The sequence below is a fragment of the Thunnus thynnus genome, chromosome 18, assembly GCF_963924715.1.
Source record: "Thunnus thynnus chromosome 18, fThuThy2.1, whole genome shotgun sequence".
NCBI classification, from domain to species: Eukaryota; Metazoa; Chordata; class Actinopteri; order Scombriformes; family Scombridae; genus Thunnus; species Thunnus thynnus.
In genome coordinates this window covers 22,267,235-22,289,352 of record NC_089534.1, presented here as the reverse complement: position 1 = coordinate 22,289,352, position 22,118 = coordinate 22,267,235, and the positions used below count along the sequence as shown (strand labels likewise).

Here is a 22,118-nt window from a genome sequence, read left to right as displayed (position 1 = left end):
GTCCACCAAGACACAAAGAGGGATTTCTTTACTTAAAAGACTGCAACTGTGGAAGATATCCAATTTATTTGACTAACTCAGACGGTTGAAGTCTCATATTATCTTGAGGTAAACTTTTGACACACATTTTTGCTCAAAATGAGGACTGGATTTTGGCTCCCATCACTTACAGTATAAACAGGAAGAATGATTACAGCGAGCAAACCCTGTTTCAGTGTTCATATGGGCACTTGACTATTGTTTTGAGCCAGACTTGAAAAAACTATGAACCTGCCCTTTAACACAGTCATAGTAGAGAAGTAAGTATAATTTGAATAAATCATCTTTTGACCTACCAGATACCTACCACAGTGCTGGTTAACCAAATAACACCTTTGATGTGAAATGGTAAGAAAAATAAAGCATTACCCAAATAAGAGCACGGTCACTAAAGATGTGATTGAGGTTAAAAACATTCAAGACCACAGGTATCCCATTGCACACATGTAATATTGCAGAATTACAATGAGAAAAAGTGACAGAATTAGAGCCATGGGGAATTAATAATAGAAGGTCTAGACAGGAATGCTGATGGTACCAGCAAATATTGGCAATATGTGTAAAGAGTGTTTGCATCTATGTCAGAATACGTACCATGCACTCATCACACTGTCGTCCAACCACATTTTCTCTGCACTGGCACTGGCCGTTCTCCTTATTGCAGACTTCAGATACAGAGCCATTAGTATGGCACTGGCAGGCTGCAGGAGAGAGGAGAGGAGAGGAAGTATATTATCATTCCATAATGGTAATGTTTGTAAATGTGGACATACCTTATGACAGAAAATTTTAACATGTTGGTGAATGTGTTTACTTCACACTACAATAAACCGGATAAGAGCTAAGATCCCGCTTAAGGTCTTCTTCAGGATTAGTTGTCGATATGCACTTTAATGTCCTCTTCATTGCACTTCAGAGAAAATCTTCTCTTCCCCAAATAGATTCTTCAGTCTAGTGGGCTGACTTAAATTTGCCTGATTGTATTTTGTATATAAAAAAAAAACAATCTTAGATGACCAAGCAAGGCTACAACAGAGAAAAACATCACACTCTCATTAATTTGAAAATTTAGATTTGCCCTGTTTGCTCTGATGAAAATCTGGTGTTGAGTATGAACACTGTCAGGAGTTCTTTCTTGTGCACGGGAAAAACAAAAAAAAAAAGTAAAAACAAATTACAGCCCTACATTCAGACACAGCTGCAATCACCAGCACGGACTGCCTCTCCTTACCACCTCCAACTTAACTATACACTGAGAACAAGCCATTTAGGTCTGAGCTGCTCAGTGACAGGTAAATACATTTTGGACATAACATGCATTTCTGTGTCTGCATTTATATTCTGGGGCTCTACTGGAATATCTCTGCATGAATTACAGTTCAAAAAATCCTTATTTATCTTGTACTGGCCCTTTATGCAGCCCCTCAGTTCAGCCTCTGTCCGCAGGCTGTTTCAGGAAGTTGCCCCATGGCTCTGGAGGCTGCATAAACAAACAGTAATAGCTGGATTTCGCTCTTTCTTTACTCGAAATGGAAACTTCAAGTGGACAGCACGAACAACCCGCGGAACAACCTTAACAACAATCTTATCAACAAAGGCTACGAAACAGGCGGCAGTTTGTGGGCATGTGAGAACGATATGATGTCAGTTCGATGGGGAAGTAGAGGTAACATAGCAAAGAATTCAGAGCAGGCTGAAGCCTGGGCTTTTGACATAAAGCTTTTACATATGTTCACCTCAAACTTTGGAACTTTGACCATGTTTAACATATACATTCAACATTATAACAGTATAAAAATGAAAATGAAACTTAAGGAGTTCTTTCCTTTTCTTGTGGATAGATTATTTACCTAAACATATGTGATATTTCTATACACTGCAAGAGGATTCTCATCTCTTACAAACCCATCTCTCTGGCACTGAAAATGGTTGCATAACATTCAGTCCATGACCTTTGTCATATGTGTGCAGTTTTTATGCTTTCTGAATGAGTTAGTTAAAGAAATATAAAACTTTTATTTACATACAGTAAGACCTTTAACATCTATCTCTCTCTCCCTCCCTTGCGCTTTCTAATTGTGTTACTTTGTATGACTTCAACTTTATTAAAACTTATATCCTACTCAGGAAAAAAGACACACCCACACACGCCAATCAACCCCTTAGATATACAATTAAAAGCTTGAACATCACAGCTCCCATCTGGTGTATGGGTTGTCAGAAGCACACACACATACACACAAATATGCATGCAAAAACACACACCTTCTCAAGAAATTAGTAGCACACAGCACATCACGTCACATAGACACAAATGTGTACTCATAGCCTGCTTTACCTCCTGCCATTCTCTCCTGTTACATGTAAAATAGACAGAAGGACAGACCTGAGTGTGGGATGAGAAAGTGAGAGAGAGGGGTACAACAGATGTCCACACACACGCAGAAATACTCAGAAATATGCAAAAACACACATACGGTACACAACATACATTGATTTCTTCTTCACACACATATGCAATGAGGCGCACATGCCCTCCCACACGCCTACTCGCACACATACACGCAAATGTACGCACATTCGACACGAGAAAACACGCACATATACAGTACGTTCTTCTCCGCTTCACACACACATTCTCACACACAGTCTCTCACCCCCCTAGCTTCACCCTTCAGGGACCATCTGGACTCCGTTCTGTCAGTCGCTACAATGCGCGCCTTGTTGAGGGATAAAATGTTGCTTTTTGTTGTGGTTTTTTTTTCTTTCAGTGCTGGCCTTGATGGTGGAGATAACATTTTTTTGCAACATGAAATACATCATGTTCTGTTACCAAGCAATCAGCAATCTCTCATATCAGCAAACTGCAGGAATACCTATCGTGCATCTATTCTATATATTATTAGCACTACAACAGTGCCGTAGTGAGGAGTCCAGGCTTTATATAATCTGTTAAGTATACATGCATAGTGCTGTACACACCAATTGCAAATTTAGTCCATACTCAAGGTAAACAAGTAAACATAGAGGTCATTAACATGTTGTTGAGATATGATGCTCAGGAGCCTTGAGGGGAAAATAACAGTGACACTTAATGTTGTTTAGTAAATGCATTCAAATGTTAATTACACGCTTACATATTAAGATATATATGTTTCCTTTTTGTTTGGCCACTGTGGCACACAGTAGTTTTGTGTCATTTAGTTTCTAAAATAAAGCCGCACAATCCAAGGGGGAAAAAAAATAGCAAATGCAGTCCATTTTGTCATTCTTTAGAAGGAGTTTGCAAGGAGTCCTTGAAGGCATCACACAGTATCCTGCATTGGTAGCAATATACAGTATAAAGTATCAGACTTCAAAAAGTGTTTGTATATTGAACAATTGAAAGCAGCCCTGCACAAACACTACTTAAATGAGCAGACCAACTGGTGGAATTCAGTTTTAGGCTGTTTGACTGCAAACACCTCAAAAGAAGCTGCTGACAAGAAGGCCAAGTGTTTCATATTTTATTCTCTCATTCAGAACTCAAGAGCTGGGATTCAAACCAGTGACCTTCAAGCCACAGACTTCTTGACTTCATGTATGAAAGTCCTATGAAATTAGACTCTATGTACCTCTTACTTCATTTTTACTTGCACTTGTACTTTATATGGCAGAGCAGAACAGTCTGAATCTGTTATGTTGTTGTTAGGTGTAATTAACCAATTAAATCAGACTCTGTTTTTTTTAATTCCTTCAGGTTGGGTTTCATTTTTTTCATATTTTTTTGTCCCTAAATCAGAGCATGTAAAAATACTGTGTTGTGGTATAAGTGCCATCTACCCCTATGTAGGACATGCTGGAGGTTGTCATCTTGCTTTACATAAAAATATCAAAAAATATTAAAAACTGTGAAGGCGAAGTGAATTTCCATGAATTTAGGTGTGAGATAACAATGAAACATTTTTTAATTTTCTGTCAGCAATGACAAGAAACTTCCAGGTCTATATTTTTATTCTGGGGCTCTAGTGGAATATCTTTGCATGATTTGCAATTAAAAACTCCTAATTTATCATAGACTGGCTCTTTATGCAGGCCCTCAGTTCAGCCTCTGTCTGAAACAGGCTGTTTTAACTCTTGTCTCTTTAAGGTCCCCTCCTGATGAGCCCACTCTGTTCTGATTGGTCAGCTCCCAGAGGCTGCGTTAACAAACAATATTAGTCGGATTTCACTTTTTTCCCTCATTCTTTATTTGAAATGTCAACTTCTCAAATACAACCAGACATCTTTAAGCCCGAATCAGATGCAGATTATGAGAGTGGACAACATAAACAACGTGGAAAACAAAGAGTCAGAACAGACAGCCGTTTATTCGCATGCGCCACTCATCTACAAGGTAGATAAACCATTGCAAATGAAGCCTGAGCTTTTGACTTAAAGGGAGCGTTTTTACATATGTACACCTCAAGTTTTGGAACAATAACAGAAAATCACAAAAAATAAATAAGTCCCCTTTAAATTTTGAGTACAAACTTCTGCTGGTATATTCGTGCTATTTCAGAGTCGAGTTTGAACTGCTTTAGTCTCATTAAATGCTGCAATGATCTGACCTTTGGTTGAGTGAAAAACAAAATACATGCATTTCAGACATTTACTTTTTTGGGCCTATCAGTTCCACAAAAGCCAGAGTCTCATCACAGAGGACTGTACTGGACAGTCCATTAGGAACAGAGAAAATAGAATTGTGAGGTTTCAGAAAGATCCCCAAAGGGTTTATTGATCTACTGTATGAAGCATCTATGAAACATTCATTAAGTGTCAGACACACAGGAAGCATAATTACATTATTGAATTACTACATATTCACTATGTTCCAGTGATTGGACAAAGTGTGACAGTGCAATTCACACATCTTCTCAACAACTTCCAAACGACTTTTCCCTATGTGAAAAATGGTCAGGGGAGTTAATTTTCTTGAATTTATTCCTCAGACAAATTACTTTGTGGTCAAGTTTGCTTGCAAAATCAAACCATTTTCCATCCCCTGACTGGATTAAAATGAACCAATATTAGTGGGAGAGACAAAATGGCTGCAGCAAAAAGGTCCGCAGATGGGAACTTTGACATCAAAAGAAAAAGTAAAGGATTTTTACAGTCTAATAGTGCACAAATGGACTTGGCCTGAACTCTCCTGCTCCACTCAATAAAATTCATTAAGACTAGGAGCGATAGGGAGAGGGAGATAGACAGCGAGAGGGAGATAGACTGACAGAAGGGGGGAGAGAGAGAGTTGTTGTGTTTTAATAATTCCTGCTGGTCTTTTGTCATTCGTACAGGATCAATAACAACCCTCCATCTCCCAGACACGAGCAGCCGATCAGCACTGTAGGAGAGCAATAGATCAGGCTGATTAATCAATAGCCATTTAGCTGGGTGGAGAGGGGAAACAACTACAGAACAATGAACTATCAAATACACATTAATACCCTCTGTCAGCCTGTCTACCTGCCTTTGTACTTGTCTGACGGTTTTATCTTTCTATTTATTGGTCTGCCTGTCTGTCGCTCTTTGCTTCTGTCTGTTAATCTGTCTTTCTGCCTGCTTTCCTGCCAGTGCCACTCTGTTTTTGTCAACAACAAAAGTCTTAATGAAGATTTTCACAAACAGGCACCATCTGTATGTCTGTATTTGCTGCCATCTCTCTCTTTCTCTTTTATTCTCTGCCTATCAGTTCCTCCCTTCTTTTTAAAAATTTTTTTTTATACACAGGTATAGTTTTTATTCTCACTCTTAAACACAGCTGGCAGTCAGTGGGCTGCTTCGACATCACACCTCCGACTAGCACAGCTGCTTGCCAACGCACAATCACACACACACACACACACACCACACTCCAGATGGTGTAATATCTACTCAATGTTTTAGTGAAAGGATTAAAGGTATCATTAACTAAAATTGAGTTTCATAGAGGAAGTGCTACTCTTCAGTGTAACACCCCTGCTGAGAGACTGAAGCTACACTACTGGCTTTTGTTTATAATCATTTTTTAGTAGATTATGTTTTCCCTCTAAAAGTCCCTGTCTGTGGATCTTTTTCTTATCTGATTACATCTTATTCTGATGTTTATAGACAATGTCAAGACGGTCTGTTTCAGTCAATATGTTGCTTTTATCCAATTTATTCTCAATGTCCCAGGGTCAGTATATGGGGATGAGGGGTGGCGGTATGCAGTGTATTTTTTTGACCACTAGAAGCAGCCAAAATAATACAGTTACAAATCTTACAAATAGAGGCTTTAAAATCACAATGATGATGATACAAAGTCTGAATTGTCCCCTTATCAAACATTATGATGGTAATACCAATACCTCATTTACTAAAAATATGATTTGTATTTGTGGAATGTACAATAAGGTGTCAAAACTTTAAAGTGATGCTACATTTGCTGAATAGCGGCCACCGTGTTTGGCAGTTAGAGAAAATTGGTGAATGCAAAATGCACTGTAACAATAGTGCAAGAAGCAAAGAGTATTAAAGTCTGCAGACTAGCTCAACGGTCGGTTACACAGCAATATCTATCAAACATTGGCTAACATTAGCCACTATAAGCTACTGGTCGTACCATGCGAGTGTATTGAATTGAGCGAGGGTGTGTTTGAGAGCTTATGAGCTGAATATTTGACTTATAGAAGAAATAATTTCTTTCATCAGACATCACAAAGTATTGCTTTCAAATAATATATAGACCTGAAATCCACTGTACAGCTAATATTAACAGTAATTGGAACATTTGATTATGTTTACACTTTTGTATTAGTTTATTACTTCCTTGATTGTTATTTTGATTAGTTTTATGTATTAACTGTAGCTTTCAACAGTGACGCCACATGAGTAAACCACAGATTTACATGTATATTTGTTTCTTTGTTTATTTTTGATGTTTACTTACGTTGGCAGTTTCTTGCTGTGATGGCATCTCCATAGTAACCTTCAGCGCAACTGTCGCAAGCCGCACCACCATAACCTTGGCGACAGCGCAGACACTGGCCTGTGATTGGATTACAGCTACCAGGCACGGATAGGTCCAGGTTGCCATGGCAATCACAGGGCTGGCAGGAGCCTCCTGGCACAGTGGGCTGGCCGTAATATCCGTTGGAACATCTAGGAGGCAGCAGAGAGACAGAGAGGCGTAGTGATAATGCTGTTTCATATTGGATGCTCTGTATATCATCTGGTGCCTGGGTGTTAACACAAAGAGGATATGTGGGAACACTCTACAGGCTGTAACATTTCTAATTTGGCGTCACAAATTACTTAAACATGTCAAGACAAACAAATCCTGGAGATATTCTGCTACAGTTCCTTTGAAAGGGCCTCTATATTAGTGAGGTCTGACAATTTCTGACTTTGGCAACTTCTAGTCATAGCGTCGAATAAGACACTGATCTGCCTTTAAGAATGAATGTGTTGAAACTGACTGAACTAGTTTTCACCAGGAATGTCTCATTTTTTTACAGACAAAAACAATAATTTGAAAGATGCTATAATCACATACAATTCTTCACATCAGGGCTGTAAAGAACCTCAACATTTGGATCACCGTCTCAGCCTTAGGGTGCCTCAAAGTTGTAGCGAAAAGATGTCACGGCAATTTTAATTTAGGATACTACTGAATCAGGTCACATTGAAAGAGCAGATAGAAGAGAAGACACACATCTTGCTAGAAAATACAGTTTTCCTCTGCTTTCATGTAGAAACTTATCTTCGAAAATGTAGTGCTGCTCATCTTTTAAGGGCTGCAAGAAAATATGCGGTAGCTCACCTCTTCTTTCTTTCTTTTGTACAGTATCTAACAACTAAAGAAAGAAACATCTCTAAGCAGGTAAAATAAAGTTCCCCTTAGCTTTCAGCTCGCATACGATACTCATCTGCAAATACACAATCGCTAATTACAGTAGGTCTCATTCCACAGGAGTTAGCAACCGATGCCAACCAAAATCTCCACCATCAGCAAGCAATAAAGCTCATCTAGCTGTGCTCCAAGGGAATGATCAGCATTGTTATCATGAGTCTTTGACCAGACTGCTTGGCTAAAGGTACCTGTTGTATAATTCATATTAACACACACTTGCATCACATACTGTACACACACACACAAGCATTATCCCATAGATATACACACAAAGCGCTAGAGGGCAAACACCCAAACCAAACATTTACAGACATGAAATGAGAGTTTATAAAAGTAAGCTCTAATAGAGATTTTTAAAAATGAGATTCAGTGTCTTCGGGCAGTTCGTTCAAAAACAGTTTATTTACAGCAGACTATCAGGTTTTACTCAGAGTAAAAATATTAAATACATCTGAGCAAATACATTAACAAAAATGTGTGATGTAATAATAAACATGTTTTTTGGAGGTGATTCTTAAAGATATTAAGAAATCATATGTTTCTAGAGAAAAAAAACATGTTTCTTAGTATCTTTGTGGTGTCAGCAAATGACTAATACTTTTACTGAACATAATTGAGACACTGTCTGGCTAATACATCAAAATGTAATTTGATTCTATTGTGTTATCAAGTTCACTGTATTTGAAAAATGACATGAAGGAAAATGCCATAAAATTACATCCTCTTGATTGGTATTGGTCGTGGAAACAAAAATATGAAATGGTTGTTAGCACCCTTGAGCAAGGACAAGGACACACAAATGTGTCAACTGTCACACCATTTAAGGACTTTTATTTTTGCTTTTCAGACTCTTTCATTTGATTAATAATAAGAGGAAGCATATAAGAGAAAATATATCAACCTGAGAGTGCTGCACCGTGACAAGAGCCACTGAAACTAAATAAAACAAGCTGAAATAAAGCTCTACAGGCTGATAAGGGAATTGAGATAAAAGAGGAGAGGACGGGTGAGAGAGACCAAAGGGAGGAGGAGGGGGGGAGGTCTTCACATTGGAAAGAGAATTGAATTTAGAGAGGAGGGAAAAGAAAGGACAGAGAGAGGGAAAGAGTCAAGAGCAGCCAGCCATTATTACCACTGACCCTCCTCAATAGAACTGGTTTATTAGCTTGTGTGTGCGTGTTGTTGAAGTGAGCGCGTGTGTGTATTGCTGTTGGTGTGTGTGTAGTGCTTTGAGCACATCCTTCATAGTCAAGTGGGGAAATGTACTATCAGCAATCTCACTTCTTGATAGGAGAGGAAAGAATGTGTGTGTGTTCTGTTTGGTAGACAAATTCATACTTTGGGGCTTCTATTCAACTCTGTTATCTTCTATTCTATTCCATACTGTCGTGGTATCTTGGTATCGTATGTGTGGTTCCTTTTTTATAAGGCCTCAGGAGGAAGTGAAGGTATTTATACTGGGGAGTCTAGAGTGTGTGAAGGAGATATATTATGGGGGTCAGACACCTGGTCAAAACCATCAGAGGGTACAGGAAGCAGATGGTGAGCACAAGTGGTAGAGAGTTACAGAAGAAGAGGGAGAGGGGTTGGGATCGTAAACGTTATGTTCTTTTATTTTTAGTGTTATGAAAGGGGAGTTGGCGCCAGGGGATGACAGGCTGCTCCCCTCAAACATTCTTTTTCTCTGTAACTTTTAAAGCATTTTGAGATCATTTTGTTTTGTGTTACTGCATACTTTCTGTTGAAAGTAAAAATTGGGGCTGTTTTCACAAAGTAAATGGGACTTCCATAAAAATAAAAATGCTGTAGATTTAAAGATATTAAATCTTTTTTATATCATTATGTAGCTTGACATTAGTGTTCCATATGTATTCAAATCTGAAAGTTCACATTTTTGTACATACATGTTTTAGCATCAAAATATCATTTTCCCAAGCCCTTCTAAAAACTTTCACCCACGTGACCTGATGTAGGCTTCTGTATGATGACATTGCCACATATAAACAGATAGAAACCCCCTAGTCCACCTAGACGGTAGCCACAGTGACAGACTGAGAGCTCGCTGTTGCTGCCGCTCTGCCAAACGTGCTAACAGACACACAGACAGAGCAGTCACTGTTGCTGCTGCTCACAGTTTCAAAAATAAACTCTGAGCTCTCCTCCCGCCAGTAAACACCTCCGGATCGGAGCAGAATCTGGTGTGACTTGTGGGTGTTATTTTTCATGCTCTAACTTACAGTGAGCAAGTATGTCACTGCTTTTTGCTAAAGGCTGAGTAGGCATTTCAATTTGAAAATTTTGTGAAGGAACACAGGTGGAGACGTCCTTCTCTTTGGTTTCCATCATATTTCTCTTTTGGTCGTTGCCTTGGCAATGCGCATCCATGAATTGGGGGTCAGAGATTCTGAAGGAGCACGAAAGGAAGGGTGCATTTGTTTGCAGAATGACTGACTCTTCCTTTAAGGCAGGAAAATAAGGTCAATAAGGTCTTATTGTCATGATCCTGTGTCTGCTTAACCTGCTGCCACTCTACAGGTGGCTCTCTCCTTGTGTGTGTGTGTGTGTGTGTGTGTGTGTGTGTGTGATTGTGTGAGTGGAGACAGGTGTGCTGGAGTCAAAGCAGAGCCCAGCTGTACCTCATCACTGTTATCAAGCTACAAACACCCAGCTCTGCCACTACCACCCTGCCAGATCGAAGCCTCTGCTTCAGTCAGTGTTACTACCCTTCAAGCCACTTCACCTGCATTTATCCAGTTTTCTTGTTGTTGCCTTATTTCCTGTGCCTAACCCTGTTTCCTGCCTCCTGCAGTTCCATCTGCTCTGTCTCCTGCTCGTCTCCAGTCCCTTGTCTCGTCTCATCAGCCCTGCTTCCCTTCCCTGGATCCCCGCTCTTCCCAGCTTCCAGCCCAATCCTCAGCCCCAGTTCCCAGTTACTAGCCCAAGCTTACCCAGGCCTGCCCAGTCTTCATAATAAATACCTTGTTTCTATCATAGCCCCTGTCTCCATGCCATTGAGTGTCTGCACTTCACCTGCTCCGTCCTTTCTGCCAAAGTCAAACAGTTTTTTTTTTTCTTATGAGAGACTCTTTCTGTTTGTGCTGTTGTCACTGGATTGAAGTGGATGTGGTTCAATTGTTTAAAGTCTGATGACAGTTGAAGCGTTGTTTGCTTATTTTACCAGTTCACTGTAGATCAAATGCAATCAAACCATATACCTGCACAATGCTAATGAAGCAGATAAGCTGGGAGTTAAGCTCATAATTAATGATATCTAGTTTTTTTTATTTTTCTCTGAACCTTAACTTTGGTTGCTGCTTATTAAGTCCCACCTTTGATTCTGTTGGTGTCTCGTTTTATCACACTTTATATCAAAGCCAACAGTTGTTGTGTCTCATACTTAAAAGAGGAGAGCCAGACAGACAGACAAGGTGAGAGACATACAGACTGAGGCACATAATTTTTATAAGAAATAAGTCCTGACATTTTTAGTCTTTTATCTTTCTTCATCAGACACTCAATGTCACTCTTCCCTTCTAAAACATTGTGTTACTTTTCTAAAACTTACCAAAGTGCCAAAAAAAATCAAGTAGACATTTCCAATTTTCTGTCCTAATTTCATGATTTCATTTTTCAATATTATCATATACCAGAGCTGTTTTATAACTGGTATTGACTCATGATTTAGTCAAGGCTGTGGACAATTCAAAATCTTTTTAAATTAAATTGTATTCAGTGTCTGCTCAGGTTTGTATTTATTCACAAGACATTGACAGTATTCATTAAAACTACAGCAACCATTTCTTCTAGTAATGCTGAACTAATACTATGCAAATACTCATTTTAACACTGCAAGTACGCTATTACCAACAATACCTCAGTGCATATAGTATAATTATAGTATAATTTGGTTGGATGTTAGGCTTAGTTTTTCCTTTTCTAATTGACCAGACTGTTATTTTTTAAGGCTGTTAGGTTAATACTGCTAAATTTAATAACATTTAAGATCATCATAACCATTATAATAGCTTTCCATTTTTCTAGATGAACAGGTAACCGATTAAAGTGAGAGATGGTGTTGAGTCAACAAAATCTAAATGAATGTGTAAAACCTGAATTACCTTTAAAGACCAATAACTTCCAGACATACTGGCAAACCCTAAACAGCACTAAATAACAGCTTACAAGTCATAGTGTTTTGGTTGACTTATTTGTTAGACAGCTGCATTTAAAAAGCTTTCAGCTAAATTCTAAATGGCTGTTTATGGACAGGAAATTAAAAAGCAGAATCACTTTGCAGCAAGGGGATAGTCTATTAGCATGGGTGGAATAGAGTAGCTTATTTTGTTAAAGCCCATAATACAGACAAATTGGCACATTACAATTAATTACCACTAACAACAACAAAAGCACTGTAGATAATGAAGTGTAATGGCAGGTAGTGTGCAGCAGATATCAATTAGACTAATAGAACAAGAAACAACCTACTGCTGATTACCTCTTTAATACAGTCATTAGTAATAAAATATTATTTTACATTATATAAGCTCCTATGTGCTTTAAGTCAGTGCAGCAAACAACAGTCTCTATCTTTGTTTCTCTCTCCTTTTTGTTTACCAGCCGTCCTCTCTCACTGACTGGAGGTAACATATGGCATCAGAAAAGCACATGAACACAAGATTGTAAATACACAGATGCATTCTGTATATTCAACAGCACATCACATTCACATCAACATATACATACACGTAGGCTCTCTCACCAGAACAAACCAGCAAACAAACTCTCAAAGCCTTCTGATCATCTTTTGTTGCATTAAAAAAAACACATACATTTTAATAAATACACACTCACTAATGGTTGGACATGGAAGTACACTGGAATAGTTGACATACTGGTTAGGCGTCCAGTCTGCACTAGACTATGTCTGTCAATATCTGGGTTTTATTGCAATGAAGATGCCATACTGTGAGTTAAATAAATGGACTGACAGTGAGTCAGTTTACCTTCCAGAGGCAAATGAGGTTTATAAAAAGACTAACAGGCAGACAGAGAGATTCTGCTGTGGACAGCATGGCGAGGCATGCAGACTATGCAGGGCAACGAGCTGAGGCCCTGTAGCCACCGGCACCTCTCTTTTAACTGGCAACACACAGCAAAGGCCTGGTGAAAGTGGAAGTGAACACCTATTTGAAGCACAGTGCCTCTTACCAAATTTATTTTTATATTATTACCCACCAAACAATGACTGATAACAAAATAGAAATTCCATTTTTTTACCATGACAGCATTTTCCATTGCTATCATCAACAAGGAAAATAGACAGCTTGTACAGGAGGTGAAGCACAGTCTACAGAAATTCAAATTTCAGTAACAGAAAATTCAAGAATGAATGCATCATACTGTAAAGTTCAGTGTATACAATATCCTATAATGTTGTATTCAGTGATAAACCATAAGAAAATCAAGCCAGCACTTTGAAGATGTCTCTTGAAATCTCGATACCCAACCAGACCTAGTTTGATATAATGCAGTCTAGTCAATATTCTCCAATGTCCAGAGTATGATGGCTATAAATCAATTGGTTTGGTATTTTGGTACCACTTTCAAACAAAGCATCCTCTGTACAGGGTTTATACGTTATTTCTAATGGCTTTATTAATGATTAATAAATAATTTACTAAAACTTTAATCAGTTAAGTCATTAACAAGAACAACATTGGTTGGACTGTTTGACCACTTAACTGGGCCAAGATCAATTCATTTAAAACTTATTAACATTTACAACTGCAGACTTAATACAGTAGATCGAAACCCCTTTAAATGACTTATTAGCATTTATAACTTTAGACTTGATGGCTTATTAAAAAGTGAGAAACATGAGTATTTATTTATGATAAATTATAAACATTACCAAATAGAAGGTATAGACAAAAACCCAAAAGTTGTTCTTAATAATGATCTACAAAGCAGTAGTAAATGACTCTTAACTCATAAAACCTTTATAAAGGGTGACAAATAAGAAATAGATGCTAATATTTATGTGTGATTCCTTCTTATGTGTCTTCATGGTACCTTTCTGACAAATCTGGTACTGCAGACCTTCATACAGAAAAACTTGAGAAAACAAGCGATAGAAAACATTCCTCTTTCCACAAGAAATATATGAGTTTTATGAGACCACTTTTTATGTACAGTGTGTATTGAATATAGAAATAGAAAATAAAGTACCTCACAACATGGCAAGGACTTTAACCTCAGGTCTACGTCATACCTCAGCTCACACAACAATATGGTGCCAACAACATTCATTTGCTATTCAATGTTCAGCTGGCTTAAGTTACTAAACACAAGGCTTTTTCTGACAGCCTGAATTTTCAGAAATACAAGGCTAACACCTGCACCAGCAACATTTTTGTACAGGAATTAAACAACAATAATATTCTCCAAAATGAACCAAATTAAAGATACTGAGTACTACCTCATAATTTGGACTGTGGCCATTTTCAGGTCAATACAAAAACAGTCCACATGTATTTCACTGAGCCTGGGTGGTGAAAGATAACATTTACTCTGTCTGCATCACCAAACAGTAAAGACAGTAAATCCTGAAGTTTTAACAAGATTAACATCTAGAGACACTTTTCATTAGTCCAAATTGGTAAAGACACTCACAGCTAATGGAACAAGAATCAGTCAGTCAACTAATAAATACGCTGTGCACAGACAGCTAGATGGACATATAAGAAAGCACTCAAACACAAGCTAATGAGCAGCAGGTTCTGTTTTCATTTGGGAATGGCTGACTGCTGTCCAGAGTTATTTTCAAGTTGTCATTCTGAGGAATGACAACAATAATAATGGTTGTATTTTGAAGATGAGTGTTCTTATGCACACTTGAAATTATGCAGGTAATTCTGTACTGATGCCACAATTTGGTCATGAAACATACTTGTGCATACGTGCTTAACTGAGTAGTGTTTTATTAATGTTAATGCTGTTGTAAAGTGTTAAAAAAATATTTAAAATTTACCAGATTTATGACATTTTTGATTAACAGCGATGAAGTCTTTTTCCAGATCTTTATTAAGTAGTAATGAACTTAGCTAAACTTTAAAATCAACTTTAAGACATAACATTTAACATAAAGGCATATAGTTTGTGTATATGTGTGTTTTCTTTTGTGTGATTTTCTATGTTTAACTTTTGACATTCAGTGGGTGTTTTGTGTGTGTGTGTGTGTGTGTTACCTGTCACATCGTGGCCCTGTGTATCCAGGCTGACACTGGTCGCACAGCAACTCCCCTTCTTCACCTAGGTGGCAGGTGGGGCTGAAGCTGTTGTGATTGCCGAGGCGACGTTGTTGTTGTTTTTGTTGAAGTTGTTGATGGATCCCGTAACGTTGTCCCAGTGCGGAGAGGGGGAAGAGGAAGAGGAAGAAGAGGAGAGGACAGAGACGGGTTAAGGCCATTGTTCGTCTCCCTCTGCACACACACACACCTGTGTCCCTACTTTCACTTTTCAATCCTCACATTCACACTTTGAGAGACACGCACTGAACCTCTTGTCTCTCTCACAGCCACATCTCACATCTGTCTGTACTTTCACACACTCCTGAATTTGAAATCACTCTTCTTCCCTACGAATTGTACCCAAAATGAACTGAGAGAGAGACACAGAGACAGAGTGAAGCAATAGTCTCTTACCCTCATTCTGTCACCCTCCCACTTCCATAAACTATAGATAGTTCTGCTGGCTCGGGTTCCAGGTCCCAGACTGACTCACTAGCTGACAGACAGGATCGCTAACTGTGAGCTAGCTGACCGAGTTATAAGTAAGCTAGCTTGTCCAGTGAGTGTTAGCAACAAATATCTTTAAAATAACACTTAACTGTTATATAAAATGGGTAATAATTGAATAATAGCTGTTGTATTAAAGGGGGATAAAACATTTTTACAATATTTTTTAAACCAACTATACTCATAATGACCAGAAGTTACTGTATATCAGGTGGGTGTAGAAGTTTCTTTTCAAAATTGTTTTACAGATGAATGTGTGAAACAAGTAAAAATTTCTCCCAAAAGAAATGTTTGTGTGTAAAATTTTGAGAAAATAGTTTGATTCAAGAGGTGCACATTGTTAATTATGTGGATAATGTTATTTTGGAATATGTCATTTTATATCATAATAATGAATTGTTAAAAAATAGGTCAAATAACCGGACAGGAATGTTTGTTTTTAGTTAATCAGATAGGTGCTTCTTTATATTCATGCAAATGTAATCCAAATAGCTTGGAAAGGCGCCACATTCCTCCAAATTAGTTGTTCTAATAATAGAACATGCTGAAAGCTTTTAATCTATACAGATGTAATACAGATCCGCATTAAGATTTTTGGAGAATATTTAAATCCTGAGAGTATTTGGGCTTTTTACAAGGAATAATTGTTCAAAATTTCAAGTGAGTCAGACTCAACACCACAAAAATATTGTCTTATAAGTTTATGTTGCCGTGTGCACAAGTCGTCTAAAATTGGTTAAAATTGCACAAATGTGTAATTTAATTAGGCAAAGTCTACACAGAAAAAAACAATGACAGAAAAAAGGGTGGAATATCAAGATACATCAATCACATTTTTTTTTTTCCAGGCCATTAATGTATGTTATGTGCCAAAAAAATTTGATGAAATTTGTAAGAGAAGTGGTGAAAGAAGTGGAATTGAATTTTTGGGTGAAAATGTTTATGGCCCATATGTATAGACCCTATGGATAGATTGATAGATACTGCTTACTGACAGAAAAGACTGGAAACATCCTTGGCAGTGAGGTAATTAAGCCCTGGTGTAAATAAAAAGGAACAGCACTGAAAGACTAAACTAATTTCTATTGATTCCCTACAAATCGCCACCCTGCTTCCTATGCTGAAACTAATATGGACAGCACTTTGTCAGAGCTTAGACATTACTGCTAACCGAAACAGTCTGACTGGCTGGCTGGCTATTTGAGTGATTGGCTTGAGTGAACATAAGGGACTAGATGGCTATTTTGAGGGGCTGAGAGGAACAGCACCTTCAAGCTATTATTACTGGAGGGGTTAGAGGGAGAAAGAAAAGCTGAGAAGAGAGAGAGAGAGAGAGTTGTGTCTTTCTTTAGCACCGAGAAGTTTGGACATGACGTGTCATGACTGCATGAAAATTCTCAGCTGCTGCTGTCTGTGTGCGTGTGTGTGTGTGTGTGTGTGTGTGTATGTGTGTCCATGCTGGTGACATCTGTGCACCTAACATACAGCATCTCTCTCTGGCCACTTAGAGAAATTGCAGATGCATATTAGCAGAGGTAATATTTCCTGCCGTGAACTAGCGCTTGTATATTTTTTGTGCGTATCAGTTTCCATCAGAAAGCCCTCTGAAAATCCAAGGATCAAGTGGTGACCCCAGTCTTTGTAAGACCATAAAAATATACCTGACCAGGTTTCATCACCAGGTAGGCGATCTCACAGGAAGATGGAAGGTTGATCAGGGCCAACAATGGCCATGAAGACATGAATTTTTATCCATGGGCCAACACTGTTTAGCTAGGCAGACTAATGCTTAAACATACCTTTTCCAGTGAATAATCAATAATAGCTGTTATGAATTTGTTCAGTCATGAGTTTATTAATAGACGGTGCAACTGCATTCGCAGGGACAGATATAAGTGCCTTTCTGTTGCATGAACAACAATTATTTGAGCCTGTGATGTAAGCACAGCAAGTGGTTTTCCATACCAGACTAATAGTATGGTAAAAGGTTTAAACCACTGCAATAACATGTGGGAGGTCTGGGTTTACAACTGTGTAACATTTTCTGGCCGAATTTACATTGATTCTACCAACAGCGATGACATTTCCACCCACAGAGATAATGTTTATCCACTTATTTTGATGCTCCTACCTGCTATGATATTTCTATGCATGTGATTACCATGATATTCATACAGTGATGAAGCTGCTTTCTGTGGTGATATCTTTTTAAGACCAAAAAAAAAGTAGTCTGAGTGTGAGGAGAGGAGAGTAGAGGAGAGGAGAACATTACTAGGAGACAGGTCAAAAAGAGAGAATTGGGGCCACAGAGTCATTGGGGTCAGCAGTGATAGATTGAGGCATTTGATTAAATTGTGTCATCATGGCGGAATTAGCCCTGGCGTCTTGATAACTTACTTGTTGCCAGGCAGATTGAGCGGACAAGCGCAAGGCTGACAATCCGCAGGTGACCCTTTAGTGGCGTTGCCATAGTAACCGTGTAGGCAGGTGTCACAGTGGGGGCCTGTGGTGTGGTGGGAACAGTCCTGGAGGAGACACAAAGGTTAAAGTTCATTTATGTCATGAGAACCAAGCTATTTGGCAAACAAGCCGTTTGATCAATCACTCACAATTCATGTGTTTTCAGGCAGGTTCACCACTTTCTAAATTTTCATTCAAGTAACACTTTCTTTCTTCTTTCTTTTTTTTTTTAGTCCTGACAGACAGTGTATGTTTATTTAGTGTTTGTTTGGTGTTGTTAGGTGGGAAAACAAACTGATGATGAAATTGTATAGTAAGTGACAAATCAAGTAAATTTGTAATTAAGAGAGCTAAAGCTAAAGATATTGAAAGTCAGAAAGGTAAAAACTAAAAAAGGCTCAAGGGTTACAGCACTGCAATAAGGAAAGAGAAAACATTTGAAACAAAGAAACATTTTTTTATAAAAGCATGTTGTGATCAAATAATGCTGTCAAATTAAATTATTATCAAGCAGAGAGCATGAGGAGAAACAATCCCGAGGAGGTCAAGGTTAATGATATGGTTTAGTATTAGCGTCACATCACATTTTGTTACAACAGTAACTAAGCACATGACTCACAGGGACAATCAAACACTCACATTAATGTCCCTCAGAACCTGTCAACAAATGTGTGTATTGGTGAAAGTGTTACACTACTTTTTTTTTTATTTTTAGTTTTTTCCCTTAGGTGGTTTTCTGTAGCCTGCTTTGTCGACTTGTTTCTGCTTAATGCTAACCACTGAGGGTGTAATGATACATTCAGTTTACAGTTCAGCACAATACACAATACAGGGTTTATGGTTCAGTACTCCCCATTATTATTATTACAATGGTCTGACTGATTTTTCTGCCATAAATTATTATGGCAGAATAATTAATACTGTTGATTATTATCATTTTATTCCATCTTTTTATTCTTTGACCACTATCATAGTATATCTACAGGTTGATCACTTGTTTTTTCCCTTCCTCAGAAAACACAGTCCTCGAGGAAGTGTGTGCCTCTATCTGTCTGCCTGTCACTGTGTATGAATATGTAAACAGGAAGTGTATGTGTGCAAGTGTGTGTGTGTACATCTATGAGTGACTTAATGTCAACTTGTCTCTTTTTCTTTGTATGCGTGTGTGTGTGTGTGTGTGTGTGTGTGTGTGTGTTTGTGCGAGAGAGAAGAGAGAGAGAGAGAGAGAAAAAGAGAGAGACCATGCCAGTCTGTCTGTCTTTTTCTGTCTCAGAGAGTGTGTGTTCTCTCTCTGACATATCCCAGCGTCCTCCTCATCTATAATGAAACATAACATGGTAATACAAAACCCACAGCTCTCTCTCTCTCTCTCTCTCTGTGTGTGTGTGTGTGTGTGTGTGTGTGTGTGTGTGTGTGTGTGTGTGTGTGTTGGGAGGTGTGTATTTGATGCTAACTGACAGCTTAAGCCTAAGGCGATGTATTGACGGGGGAGTGACGATGTGTGTGCAGATCCACATGAGCAGGTTGGCATATATGTGTGTGTATGCGCATTTGCACATTGGTGTGTGTGTGTGTGTGTGTGTGTGTGTCATCCTCTTAATGTTTATCTCTGTGTATGTGTAGTTTGTGTGAAACCTGGGTGTAAATGCCATGACCTGAAGTTCCTCTAATGGCCACTAGATGGTGGCTCCAAGAAGATTACCTTCTTCCTCTGCAACTGATTTATTGGCAGTTTACAAAAAAGATTATATTGAAGATAAAGCGACTGAGAAAACTCACAACTTCTCTCTTCAATACAATATTAATGTGTATTTTTTCTTTTCATATGAGAACATTTGAGAGATTAATTCACATGATGGATTGGTAATGGTTGTTGTTACTAGTTTTGATCTGCATAGCGTCTGCTTCAGAGTTAATCAGGAAAAACTCATCAAGAAAGTGCTCAGTATTTTGATTCATAGATATTTATAATCGAATCATTCCCTGATGATTCATTAATATCGTCTCTTCCACTCTGTTCTCTAGAAACTCAACATTATCTACTATATCGTCCTAGATTAGGTTATTCAGTTATTTAGAAACTACTCATTAACGACTCATTACTTATCAGGTTGTTACTGATTTGTTCTTCATTCCTTTGTAACTACTCTCTACCAAACCCTCATTTCTGCCAAAGTTTGAACAGTTTTGTTGTTTTCTGAGTTCTTCTGACTAGTTTGACGTGGGCAGTGCTCAGTTGGAGAGTGCACCAATCAGGAGTTATGGTAACATTACCTGTAAAATCAAGTGTTACCAAATTTATCAACAGTTGTATTAAATCTGATGACAGTTGGTGGGTTGTTTGGTTACATAGTCCTGATGAAGCAAGTTAGAGTAAGAGTTTTTGAGTGTTAAACTCATAGATAATACTGAAAGATGTTTTTTTTTTTAACCTTGATTGATGCTTTTTTATTGAGAAGTGTTATAGAAAAATGCTTAAAAATATTTAAAGCCATGTGTTCAAAGGCTTTAAGATGACATTGAGGCTTAAAGTGTCTCCCAGTCTAAACTCCCTCAGGATATCATCACCAATTGCTGCTGGTTTTGCTCCACTGAAGCTCAAGCTTGTTGCCTAAATTTGGATTTTTGAGCACAATCAACGGACACAATAATGCCAAGATCCAACTCCAGATTTCAGAGACCAATTAGTGACGTCACCAACACCAAATTCATGGTTTTTCTACAGTTTATAGGATCAACTCTGAACTAAAATGAATCAATACTTGTGAGCAATGTAGAGCCTTTCTGAATTATTCATCTGAAAATCAATGCTGTTCATGCAGGCAGGTTGACTGTTCAAAATATAAATAAAAATGTCAGCTCATTTACTCATGACAGACAGGTCACTTACCATTACATCTTAATGATGATAAATAGGGTGACAGCTTTATGACTTAAAAGAGAAATTATAGTGAACATTTTTTTATAATGTATTGAGTACACACACAGTACAAGCAATATTCTGTCTGAAAATTAAACTGTGGCTTGAAAGAAACATTCTGCACCATTTTCAAATGTTTTTCCATTTTAGTATTATCTTTTGCAATTTTGTGAATATCAAAAGCAGTAAGGGGCTTTCATGAGGTACATTTGTTGTTCTCAACACTTGATGTCTGGTACTTTTTCTCAAAGAAAAAAGCATACTTTTTATTTGTTTGTTTTTCTTTTTTCTTTGTTTTTCTTTCTTCATTTTTTTTTGGCTTACCAATTTAAAAGAAAGAATAAATAAATAAATGAGACATACAATCAACTTACTGATCATCTTACCAGGCAGTATCCTGTGACCTCGTGGCATTGTGTACCATGTCCATGGCAATGACAAGCTTCACACACACCATTATATCTAATCCCGTTAACCCTCCGGAAACCAGGTATACACTCCTGAAACACACAAACACAAGCACATTCAGCAAGATAGGCAGAGTTGTCTATCTTTAAGTTGCTGTAGTGTGAAGTAATTACCCTGTGATCTTCTAATTAGCACCTCAAGTGTGTCTGTTTGTATGCAATTACGTGTGTAATACTGTATATTTCTGTGGGATTATGTATGTTTGTCTATCTGACTTTTGTAAACTTTGTGCATGTATGAGAGCGTGCCTGTGTGTGCGTGTGTCTGTGTGGGTGCATGTATACTAAAATAATATATCAGTCAAGACTCCAATAACAATAAGACAGCTGCACTCTCAAACAAAACACTACACTGTTATTTTTCTCCTTTTAGGAAGCCTGTGTTCACAAATGCTAAAACATATTTAAGAATCAGGTATATTAAAGACAAACATAATAAAACCACACTTTTTATATGATATATCATAGTGACATTCTTCATGCTTATTAACAAATATGCATTTTCTATTTTATTCTATTCTGACATACTCCATTAGCAATTATGT

The 22,118-nt window shown here is 37.9% G+C and overlaps 1 protein-coding gene and 1 long non-coding RNA gene across 8 annotated transcripts in view; one reads left to right on the top strand and one right to left on the bottom strand.

The window, feature by feature from the left end:
• lama2 (laminin, alpha 2) overlaps positions 1 to 22,118 on the bottom strand; it is a 206,463-nt gene that overhangs the window by 88,612 nt on the left and 95,733 nt on the right. For all 7 annotated transcript variants that reach the window (XM_067573019.1, XM_067573021.1, XM_067573020.1 and 4 more), the window contains exons 18-22: positions 21,493 to 21,606; positions 18,124 to 18,251; positions 15,178 to 15,264; positions 6,968 to 7,179; positions 634 to 740 (exon numbers count right to left, since the gene is read on the bottom strand). In XM_067573019.1, coding sequence (XP_067429120.1) covers positions 634 to 740; positions 6,968 to 7,179; positions 15,178 to 15,264; positions 18,124 to 18,251; positions 21,493 to 21,606 — 648 coding nt within the window. The remainder of the gene's footprint in view (positions 1 to 633; positions 741 to 6,967; positions 7,180 to 15,177; positions 15,265 to 18,123; positions 18,252 to 21,492; positions 21,607 to 22,118) is intronic.
• Positions 10,437 to 10,923, top strand: LOC137169718 (uncharacterized). The gene is made up of 2 exons (XR_010924520.1): positions 10,437 to 10,639; positions 10,740 to 10,923. It is a non-coding gene; the product is annotated as an uncharacterized lncRNA (long non-coding RNA).